Raw genomic sequence first — 11,788 nt, 5'->3', positions numbered from 1 at the left:
ACCCTGCGACCGTGACTGATAGTGTTTAGTGCACCTAGCGGGGGAAAAGATCCTGAAGTTACGGTCCAACGAGGACGTTGTATTCTTAAGTGGGGGTAAGTGTAATAACTCAGATTTAGCTTGAAAAAGGATTGATAGACTACTCATTTCAACAAGGTGCATCTTCTTTTCTAGGGAGCCATTTACTAAGAACTCCACAGTTAAGCGTGCTTAGTGGGGATCAATCTTAGGATGGGTGACCTCCTGGGAAGTGTTCCCAGGTGCGCACGAGTGAGGCCAAAGTGCGCTGGAAAGATTTGTGTTGGTTTGTGGGGCCAGTCTACAGTCTCTATGAGTACCACCAGCGGTCCGAGGGGCCGGGGTGTTACAATTACTTGGGTAGTAAGAAATGGGAATTGCTTTTAGAAAAGCAAGAAAGTATGTAAGACTATATATAAATTTTTGTTTTGTAAGATGCCTCCTAGAAGAAGAACCTATGTGAGAAGGAGTCTTCTCGCCAACGTCCGAGAGCTCTAGAGAATGCTATCATTGCCCTCGCAAATTGATCCACTGGTCTGGCTAACAACCATTCTGTCTTTGAGCGGTTTGATCGTCACCGTCCCCCAGCCTTTGAGGGTACTGCCGATCCTGTAGTTCTCGAAGGTTGGTTGCATGAGATAGAAAAACTCTTTGACGCAACTGGCTGCCCGGATGCTGAAAAGGTAGCTATTGGCTCGTATTACCTGAAGAAAGAGGCTGACAACTGGTGGGGTATGGTCAAAGCTGAATGTCTTGCTACCACTGGCTTTGGGTGGGAACAGTTCTCCACGAAGTTGAAGGAGAAATTCTATCCGGACGAGTTGAGGTGGCTGGAAAGAGAAGAGTTTCTCTCTCTGGAACAGGGTTTTATGTCAGTGCAAGCATATACTAACAAGTTCACAGAGTTGTCTCGTTTTGCTGTTGTTTTGATCCCTTCTAAAGCTGAGAAAGTGAGATTGTATGTGAGGAGGTTAGATGCTCGGATTAAGGTACCAGTGATGTGTTCAGGTGCTGCTACTTTCCAGAGGGCTTATGAAGTTGCCCTTAGTGCTTATGCTGCAGTTAAGGAGGAAGAAGCTCCTAGGCGTGCTCTCATAGTCAAGACGCCCCCTCCCTCATTTAATACTACAAACCCCTCCAAGAAGTCTAAGCTTATTCCTGCAAAGAAGGAGAGTACCTCTAATTCTAGACTGAAGAAGTGTTTTAAGTGCCAGAAAGATTGGCACCCTGGCAAAAAGGTTTCGCTGTCAAGTGTTTCTATTGCAATGGTGAGGGTCACCGTTCGTACTCTTACCCTAAGAATTCTGATGCAGGTAAGACAATTACTGGTGGTAATGCCCCTCTCCGCAACAGGGTTTATAATATGATCGAAACCGAGGAAGAATCGGATGTTGATGTCGTTGCCGGTAGTATTCTCGTGAACTCTATTCTTGCTTATGTTTTATTTGATACTTGTGCTACTGCTTCTTTTATCTCTTCTTCCTTTATTGAAAAAGCCAAGTTGAACTCTTCTATGTTTGTTAAATATGTGATCTCCCTTCCTAATGGGGAGAAAATTTCTTGTCATCGCGCTTTTCGAAGCGTTCCTGTTATCATTAACGAGGTAGAATTGACTGCAAATCTTAAAGAGTTCCCCATGGACGAATTCGATGTGATATTCGGCATGGATTGGTTGAAGGAATATCGAGCTATATTCCATTGTAGGGATGATGAGAAGGTGGTGTTGAGAAACCATAAAGGGGAGAGAGTTTCTTATTCTAACACCAAAGCAAAGCCTGATGTGAACATCGTCTCTACTATGAAGATGATGAAAATACAAAGGAAAGGGAATGAAGTTTTCTTGTGCAAAGTGACTAAAGTCTCCGAAGGTGTTAAGCTTGAAGAAATTCCCATTGTCAGAGACTATCTAGATGTATTTCCCGAAGAATTACCTGGAATCCCTCCCGGAAAAGATGTAGAATTTGGGATTGATTTGATTCCAGGTAGAGCTCCTATTTCTAAACCCCCCTATAGAATGGCACCCTCAGAAATGCAAGAGTTAAAGACTTAGTTGCAAGAGGTTATCGGTAAGGGTTTGATAAGGCCCAGTGCTTCTCCTTGGGGTGCTCCAGTTCTATTTGTGAAGAAGAAAGATGGTAGTATGCGGCTGTGTGTTGACTACCGTGAACTGAACAAGGTAACTATCAAAAATAGATATCCCTTGCCAAGAATTGATGATCTTTTTGATCAATTAAAGGGCGCAAGTGTCTTTTCTAAGATTGACCTTAGGTCTGGTTACCATCAGATCCCTGTGAGGGAAGATGATATTCAAAAGACGACTTTTCGGACTAGATATGAGCATTATGAATTTGTCGTCATGCCCTTCGGTCTTACGAATGCCCCTGCTGTGTTTATGGACCAGATGCATAGGTTCTTTCACGAGTTGTTGGATGAATGTGTAGTTGTCTTCATTGACGACATCTTGGTATTCTCGAAGGATGAAGAAGAGCATGTTAAACATCTAGAAATGGTGTTAAACATTCTCAGGAAGCAGAAATGGTTTGCCAAATTCTCAAAATGTGAATTCTGGCTTAAAAAAGTGGCATTTCTAGGCCATGTTATTAGCAAGGAAGGTGTGAAGGTTGATCCAGCGAAGATTTAAGCTATTCTAGAATGGGCAAGTCCATCTAGTTTAACTGAAGTTCGGAGTTTTCTAGGACTTGCAGGCTATTATCGAAGGTTTGTGCATAACTTCTCTATTATTGCTCAAGCTCTGATAAAATTGATGAAGAAAGACTGCAAGTTAGATGGTAAGAAGAGTGCGAAAAGGCTTTACAGTTATTGAAAGAAAAGCTCACATCTGCTCCTGTCTTAGTCTTGCTGACAGAAGGAGAGTAGTATGAGGTGTTCAGTGATGCCTCGAAGAGTGGACTAGGGTGTGTGTTGATGCAACGGGGTAAGGTTATTGCCTATGCTTCAAGGCAATTAAAAGTTCATGAGAAGAATTACCCTACGCATGATCTTGTATTAGCTGCAGTGGTGTTTGCATTAAAGATTTGTCAACACTATTTATATGGTGTTCCGTGCAAGATTTACACTAATCATAAAAGCCTTAAGTATATTTTCACTTAGAAAGAATTGAATATGCGTCAGAGGTGCTGGCTCGAGCTTATCAAGGATTATGATTTGACCTTGGAGTATAAGGAAGGAAAGGCTAATAGGGTTGCTGATGCCCTGAGTCGAAAACCTGGAACCTTGCTGAATTTTATGAAGGTTCTCTCCAAGGACTTATATGAGGAATTCCGCAAGATGGAAATTGAAGTGGTATCATTGGGTGGGGTTAAAGCTCGCTTAAGCGCTATGAGTTCTAAGCCTGCTCTTTATGCAGAGTTAAGAGAGAAGCGACAGAATGATCCTAAGCTTCGGAAGATTCAAGCTGCAAAGGCTCAAGGACGAGCTGAGAATTTTGATATTGCAGAGGATGGGAGTATAAAGTTCAAAGGGCGATGGTGTATGCCTAATGATGCGATTTTGAAAAACAAAATCATGAGTGAAGCTCATAACACTCCTTATTCAGTGCATCCTGGAGGTTCAAAGATGTATAAGGACCTCAAGCTAGGCTTTTGTTGACCGTGTATGAAAAAGGAGGTTGCTGAATTTGTTGCCAAGTGTTTGGTGTGTCAGAAGGTGAAGATTGAGCATCAAAGGCCAAGTGGTTTGTTACAACCCCTTCCTATTCCAGCATGGAAGTTTGACTTCGTTTCCATGGATTTTGTGATGGGGCTTCCTAATGTCGCTGGTGGCTTGAATGCAGTGTGGGTAATAGTTGATCGCTTGACCAAGGTTGCCAGATTTATTCCTATGAAGAAGACTTGGTCAATGGAGCAAATGGCGGAGGCTTATTCAAATGAAATCATAAGGTTGCATGGTGTACCTAGGGAAATTGTGTCCGATCGTGATCCCAGGTTCTTATCTCATTTCTGGTCCTCGTTACAAAAGACTTTTGGTACTAAGTTGAAGTTGAGTACCGCTTTCCATGCTGCAACTGATGGGAAAACGGAGAGAACAATCCAGACTTTGGAAGACATGCTCCGTGCTTGTGCCCTGGAATTCCAAGGCTTGTGGGTGAAGTCTTTAAGCTTGGTAGAGTTCTCTTACAACAAAAGCTACCATGTGAGCATCCAAATGGCTCCCTACGAGGCTCTTTATGGCAGAAAATGTCGTAGTCCTACTTTCTAGAGTGACATAAGTGATTCGTTGGTGTTGGGACCCGATCTTATCCAATCTACTGTAGATAAGGTCAAAGTTATTCAAGCAAAGATGAAGGCTGCCCAGGATCGACAAAAGTCTTATGCTAATTTGAGTAGGAGACCTATTACTTATGGTGTTGGGGATAAGGTGCTTTTGAAGGTGTCCCCAATGAAGGGAGTAATGAGATTTGGTGTGAAGGGCAAGCTCAGCCCTAAGTATGTGGGTCCTTATGAGGTACTTGAGAGGATTGGTGAAGTGGCTTATAAGTTGGCTTTGCCAGTCGAGCTATCTAAGGTTCACAATGTGTTCCATGTCTCTCAGTTACGGCGTTATCGAAGTGACCCTTCGCATGTTATAGCCGTAGAGTCGGTAGAGGTCAACCCTATTTTGACTTTTGAGGAGAAGCCAGTCAAAATCCTTGATCGTCAGGTGCGTTCTCTGAGGAGAAAGGAAGTGCCATTAGTGAAAGTGTTGTGACGTAGTCAAAAGTATGAACACGCCACCTGGGAAACTGAGGAGTCAATGCGACTTAAGTATCCCGAGTTGTTTGTACCCGAACCAACGTAACTATTTTGTCCTTGTTTCCTTATCTTTCTCTTTGTAAGTTTTGAGGACGAAACTTTTTATAAGTGGGCAGGATTGTAATGCCCCGAATTTTCTCTATGGCATAATTTTCATTTTATTCCCCTTTCTAGTTACTTTTCTTTAAGTCTAGTCTTTAATTTAGAATAATTTATTATGATAATATTTGTGATTTATTATAACTATCTCTTTTATGCGTTATAATGAGATTTAAAATGTGCGTAAGTTATTATTATTATTATTATTATTATTATTATTATTATTATTATTATTATTATTATTATTATTATTATTATTATTATTGTTATTATTATTATTTATATTATTATTATTATTATTATTATTATTATTATTATTGTTGTTGTTGTTGTTGTTGTTGTTGTTGTTGTTGTTGTTGTTGTTGTGTTAATATATTATTTTAATTAAATTTATGTACTACTATTATATGTCCTACGTTATTTATTTTTGGACCAACTTGTGGTAACAAGTTTTAAATTAGGACTAAATATTTTTTAGTGCATTATTATCATGATAGGCGTGTAAAATTAGTGTTTAATTAGGTTATATGATTCCAATTCATGCGTAATTATTTGGTACATTCTAGAATGGAATGAATGCATGAACATCCTTCAAATCTTTTTATTTTCTTTTCCTCAAGTTGATTGAACTCCCTAATGCTCATAATTTTCAGCCATTATGAGAAGTCTTTTGGGATGGTTTTTCCCCTCCTATAAATACTAGCCTATTGTTATGTAATATTTCATTCATTCATAAACTAGCTCATAAACTTTCTTTCTCTCATTCTTTTCTCTTAAAAATTAGAACATAACAAAATACTTGTTTTATTTTTCTTCAAGTGCTAAAATATTATCATATTTTTGGGCTACTTTTGAAGACTTATTTTGAATTATTCAAGCTTACTTCAAGGAATTTATTTTGCAAATTATTTGGGGGATTTTCTTGGAGTTTTCTTTAATCTTCTAAAGATCATTACTTTCCTCCATTATCTAGGTAACTAGATATTCCCTCACTTAGTTTATTAATTAAACATAGAAGTCTTGTTTAGGATTAATTAAAATTTAAGTTGATTAATTCGATTTTATATTGTAAATTTATTACTTTCGTGCATATATTATTGTTATTTTAATTTTCTATGATGTGTTATAAAATAGATTTAATTTAGGATTGGTTAAAATTAATTTTCGTGATTTGAATAATTTTATTTTAAATTATTATGAAAATCTGAAACATCTGCACTTTTTATTTAATAGTAATTTGGCTGTAATTTAGTGATTTTAATTTATTTCCACATTATTTTAACACTAAAATATGTTATAATCAGTAGGTAATACTGTAAATTAATTTTGGTTAATTCGGGCCAATTAATCTAATTAAAATAGAATTTCTAGTAATTATTCAACTATTGCGATTAATTGACAGTTTATTTCCAGAATTTATTTTATTATTAGTTAGCCACGTAAATTATTTAATTTTGAGTCTGAAATTATGTTTTATCATTAATTTAAGTCTAATAATTATTTTAGTAAATTTATTTAATATAATTGGTCTGGTTTCATTTTAGTTAATTAAATTAACTAATTTATGAGTAAAGTGTTACGCGAATTAGCTAAAAGGTTAATGTAACGGCCCGGTTTAAGTGACCCGGAAAATCATATGAAAACATGATCCCGGTTCACAAACGGACACTAAAAATTCATTTTTCACTCGGATCGTCAACGTTCCAACGGTAAAGGAATATGGTCAACGCAGGAAACAACGCCAAACAAAGAAAACAAGTTAGCGGAAGTCTTTACATACAACTCGAGAGCCTACCGGCCTCTAGACTAGCTAAAAAGTTGTACGAAATAAAAAGAAAATCGTCATAATCTTTCGTTACATAAACCGAGTTATTTCGACTCATAAACTTATTACAAAATATAACTTAGTCTTGATGTTTACGGGTTCTAAGCCGAGTCCTCACTCCAGCCCCCACCTGCAGTCAACCTACTGCACGTCATATGACAACACGTTGCAGGTTCCAAAGAACAACCAAAACACGTCAGAGACTTCATACATATATCAAACAGGTTGAATACAAGCATTGTGTTTATCCTAGCATGCATAGGCTCTAATATATATTCATTATTCAATAATTCCAACTTGTAACGTTGCCCGTCCTGTTCGGGTCGTTCAAGTATAAATTCAAATATTTTTGGAGGAATACACTTGGGAGAGCTAATCCCAAGGCAACCACCGACCTAAGACGTTGCCCGTCCTGTTCGGGTCGCCAAAGGCTAAAGTATGCATACCCCCATGGTGACCGTAATGATCCAAAACTGCCATGGGAACAATAATTGTAATAATCCAAACCAATACGTTAACCCCTTTGGGTAACATAATATAACCAAACGTCAACCCCTTTGGGTGACAATACATAAATTCTCAATTTCAAATTAATTCCTTTCAAATTATTTGAGGTGTCTAATCCTTATGTGATTTACAAAACCTCAATTAGAAATGAAACAACACTACTTGCACAACCACATAAACAGTATGGTCTAAGCGTGTACCTTTAAGCGCTGTAACAACAACAATGTTCAAGCACGACAGAAATTTTGCCCTCTTATGAATCGAGGTCCTAAATAACACACACACAAAACGATCACGTATTAGGACGTGCTTACATATTTAATCCACTCCATACTCTAAAATATCACTAAGACTTGATAATTTCTAATTGTTTACATCCAATTCCCAATGGTTCCAAATTTCAAATTCTGACCAGAAAATTTAAGGGCCATTTCGGACAGATTAGAAAATTCAAATGAAAAATCCGACTTCGCCATTGCGTTCGGAACGCGTCAATTACCTTGGGTACCAAGTTTCATAATTTCTAACATCCAATTACTATTTTTAATTATTTTAAGCGTTTAACGAGTTTTTAACGCATCGATACATAAAACAACGGAATATGACTAACGTTTCTGGATCAACACCTTTACCGAGACAGAACAGCTGCTGCCCAAATACATATATATATATATTCTTAATTTCATTATTATTATTATTTTATATATATATATATTATAAACCCTTTTTAAATCTCATGACCAAAATAACTCTAGCAAGGTCACATTCACAAAATCCTTCAAGAGACTTACAATTTCATAAATTATGATAACTAAATTAAATACTTAATTCTCTTAACAAATTAAATTTTGTAGAGAATTACAAAACCAATTCACCCTTTTAAATCAAGACATGTATATATATATATATAAATATAACACAATCCTTCAAACAAATCAAATTTTGCTAAAGGATTTATAAACTCTTGGATGACTACATTACTTGATCCATACCATTTAAATTTTATCTAACAAATTGAAATTTTGTTAGAGAAAATAAAACATAAGAAATTTATTTAAATTTCAATATAACTTTAAATTCTTAATTCTTATAACAAACTTAAATTTTGTTAAAGAATATTGATCATGAAGTTCTTTTCTTAATTCTTTTAACAAATTATAGTTTATTAAAGGATTATTAGAGAAATTTTTTTTATATATAAAAGAAAAATATTCAATCCTCCTATAAGTCATAGGATATCATCATTCATAAAAATATAATTCGTTTTAGAAATCTTGTATATAAAATCTATAATTAACAATTCAATTAAACTTACCCTTTGATCAAAAGATTGGATTGAATCAACAAGAATTTTTTTTTTCTTTTGAATGTGCCGAAACCCAAAGAGCAAAAAGGGAGAAAGAAATTTCTGAATTTTTCTTTGTGTTTTACTTGAAGTTTAAAATGGTGATGGAATGAAAGGGCTTAGGGATTAATAGTCACTTAAGACCATGATAATAATTGTGCCATAATACACAATTATGAGAGGAGTTACAAGACTCCTCCCATGCTCCACAACCGGCTACCCCCTCACATCCCCTATTTCTTTTTTTTAAATTAATTAATTAAGTAATTGTTGTATTATTGTTAAAATAGAAAAGAAACGTCACGCGATAACATCGTACGCGATAAAACTCGTTACCGTTAAAATTTAACTCACTTTATTTCTTGTAATTATCTATGTAAAATAATATAATTTAATAATACATATTTATTTTATTTTATTATATTATTTTCTTAAACCTGATAAATTACGGGGTGTTACAGTTAAAATCTAATTTCATGTGATCTAATTCAGTATCTAATTAATTGGTAATTATTTAATATTTAATTTAATGAATTTGGGTTTAATTTTACAAAATTATTACTTAATAATGGCTTAAACTAGTTAATTGTAATTTCTGAATTAATTAAGGTTAAGAGGAATTAAAATCTGATTTAATGTATTAATTCATTAATTTTGGTCATGTACCTAATTGCTTGGTTATCTGTTAATTTCTTGTACTACTTATTTATTTTAACTAGATAGTTTATGACCATTTGTAGTTAAAGTCATGTAAATGGAGAACTTGACTTTGGCATTGACTTTGACCACGACCATTGACTTTTGTTGACTATTATAATGGTTATGTGATTTTATTGTGATGGTTTATAAAACTGTTTTGTTGCTTGTCTACAAGTTTATACTTAAGAATAAAATAACACTGTCTGTAGTATATTCTTGCCAAGAGTTGTTGTAAGGTGTATTCTTGATTAAGTTCGAATTATCCTTATTCCAAACTCAGACATTACAACTTAAACTGTATGATTTTGATCTTGATTGGTTTTGAACAACTCCTTAGGAGTTTTAGTATTTTGGAAATGGTCATTGTGGCTTTTGGGTTCTTAAGGGTAAATCCATAGTTGTTCCTTATGAACATTGGTTTTGTTGTTATTTGGAAATCGTTGGGTAATTCCATAGTGGTTCCTTCAATTGGACAGTACATCTATAGTAGATTAGTTTTAGATTTAGTTGTCGTTCTCGTTATGCTGGATCTTTGGAAAACGAGAGAGATTGGCCATTCCTAGACAGGGTTATATCATTGTGGTTGACCCGAGGTTCGCTTGACTTTATCTAGGCTTAGTGGGCCACGAATTTGTTCACTGCGTTCGTTCCAAGTACGACTTGAAAATATTGTTAACTTGATTTTGTTAAATTGTTTTGCAAAAGTTATCTTTGGTTTTAATTGGATTTGGTTATCCTACTTTGGTATTAATTGAATTGATCAACATTATTTGACTCTATCGGTTTGGCTTGTATGGTTGGATCGTTGTTAATTGATTTGAATTTTAATTAAGCCTCGCATTAGTTCTTTGTTTAAATTTGAAACTTGGTGTTAAGGACAGTCTAGTTACTTGCCACTAAGTGGTAATTTGCTGTTTATTTGTTGCAGGTGATGATTGAATTCACTCGGAGCGATTGGGGAATAAAACTAAGAGAGTGTAGGGTTACCTAGAACATTAAGTTGAAGTTTAGATGTTTTATTTTTTATTTATGGGAGTGTTTTACTCCCTGGATTATTATTTAATGATTTTTTGATTTAGTTTATTCGAAGTTATAATTTTTTTTCCGAAAGTTTAGTGACCCAACTTAGTGTATTGTTTCCGCCAATACACCCTATATTAAGACGGGTCATTACAAAGTGTGTCTCAATTATGCGATAAAGGTAATCAAGGAATTTTTGATAAAGAAAAATGTGTTGTCAAAAATCCTAACACCGGAGATACATTTATTACCGCCCTTAGACATGATAATGTTTATGTTTTGAATACTAACAAAATTGCTGCTCAAAATTTCAAGTGTTTAAAGGCTATAACAAATGATTCAAAGCAATGGCATAGACGGCTTGGTCATATCAATACGCACACCATGTATGAGTTAGTAAGTAAAGATCTGGTTTAGGGACTTCCAGCTCTTGACTACAAGCACATTCCTTCATGTGATGCATGCATTAGAGGTAAATAAGTAAGAAGTTCATTTAAACTGATGAAAATGGTAAGTACTTCAAAACCATGTGAACTTTTATATATTGATCTATGTGGTCCAATGCGTGTAAGGAGCATACGATGTAAATCTTATATTTTAGTAACAGGTGATGATTATTCTAGCTTTACGTGGGTTGATTTTTTGAAGGATAATGGTGAAGCCTTAAAACCGTTCTCAAGACGTTGTAAAGAAATGCAAACTCAGTTGAATCTTCCAATAGTTTCAGTTAGAAGTGATCATGGGAGAGAGTTTTATCAACTAGGCTTTGATTCTTTTTGCGAAAAATACGGTATAACCCGAACAAAATGGTGTGAATGAAAGGAAAAATTACACTTTAGAAGAAATGGCTGGGACTAAGCTTATAGAAAATGGATTAGCCAAACATTATTGGGCCGAGGTAGTTAATACCGCAAACTATGTCTTAAATAGGTGTCTCATTAGACCTATACTTAAGAAAACCCCTACAAGTTATTTAGAGGTAGAAAACCAAACGTAGCCTACCTTAGACCATTTGGTTGTAAGTGTTTTATCCATGATAATGGTAAGGATAATCTTGGTAAGTTTGATGCTAAAAGTGATGCAGGTATATTTCTTGGATACTCATTATATAGTAAGGCTTATAGAGTGCTCAATAAGCGAACAAGTATGGTTGAGGAAAGTATACATATAGTATTTGATGAATCTGACAATGGAATAATAAGTGAAGGTTTTAAAGTATGAAACCTTAACAAACATTTTGATGATGTAAGTGATGATGAATTAGATGCCAATGATCATAATAAAGATTAAAAGAAGAATATGCAAGATCCTATAAAAGGTCTTGACGAGATTGAAGAAAAACAGGTTGAGCGCATTGAAGACTCAAGACCTGGAAACAGCTCCTGAATGTACTGATTAAAGTACGCCAATTAAAGATTCCTCAAAGGAAGTAGAAACGAGTTCTATAAATGATTACACACCATCCATACTAAGAAGAAGGTTTAGATTGTCAACTCAACATCCTTCAGAAAACATCATAAGCGA

The 11,788-nt window shown here is 35.2% G+C and overlaps 2 protein-coding genes across 2 annotated transcripts; both read left to right on the top strand.

Moving 5' to 3' along the window:
* Positions 1–388: 388 nt before the first annotated feature.
* LOC130821465 (uncharacterized) lies at positions 389–1,385 on the top strand. The gene is made up of 2 exons (XM_057687254.1): positions 389–421; positions 582–1,385. Exons 1-2 carry the CDS (start codon positions 389–391, stop codon positions 1,383–1,385), a joined length of 837 nt encoding a protein of 278 aa, XP_057543237.1.
* A 2,932-nt stretch (positions 1,386–4,317) lies between these two features.
* LOC130821464 (uncharacterized) lies at positions 4,318–4,725 on the top strand. The gene has a single exon (XM_057687253.1). It carries the CDS (start codon positions 4,318–4,320, stop codon positions 4,723–4,725), a length of 408 nt encoding a protein of 135 aa, XP_057543236.1.
* Positions 4,726–11,788: the final 7,063 nt, after the last annotated feature.

The sequence above is a fragment of the Amaranthus tricolor genome, chromosome 8 (genome assembly GCF_026212465.1).
Source record: "Amaranthus tricolor cultivar Red isolate AtriRed21 chromosome 8, ASM2621246v1, whole genome shotgun sequence".
In the NCBI taxonomy this organism is placed as follows: Eukaryota; Viridiplantae; Streptophyta; class Magnoliopsida; order Caryophyllales; family Amaranthaceae; genus Amaranthus; species Amaranthus tricolor.
Note: the sequence above shows the minus strand (reverse complement) of the source record. Positions and strands in the feature narration are given on the sequence as shown.

Coding starts and splice junctions, on each gene's coding strand:
- LOC130821464 (XM_057687253.1), top strand. CDS start 4,318: ATGAAGGCTGCCCAGGATCGACAAAAGTCTTATGCTAATTTGAGTAGG.
- LOC130821465 (XM_057687254.1), top strand. CDS start 389: ATGGGAATTGCTTTTAGAAAAGCAAGAAAGTAT. Junction 422..581: donor TTAGAAAAGCAAGAAAGTAT/GTAAGACTATAT, acceptor TCTGTCTTTGAG/CGGTTTGATCGTCACCGTCC.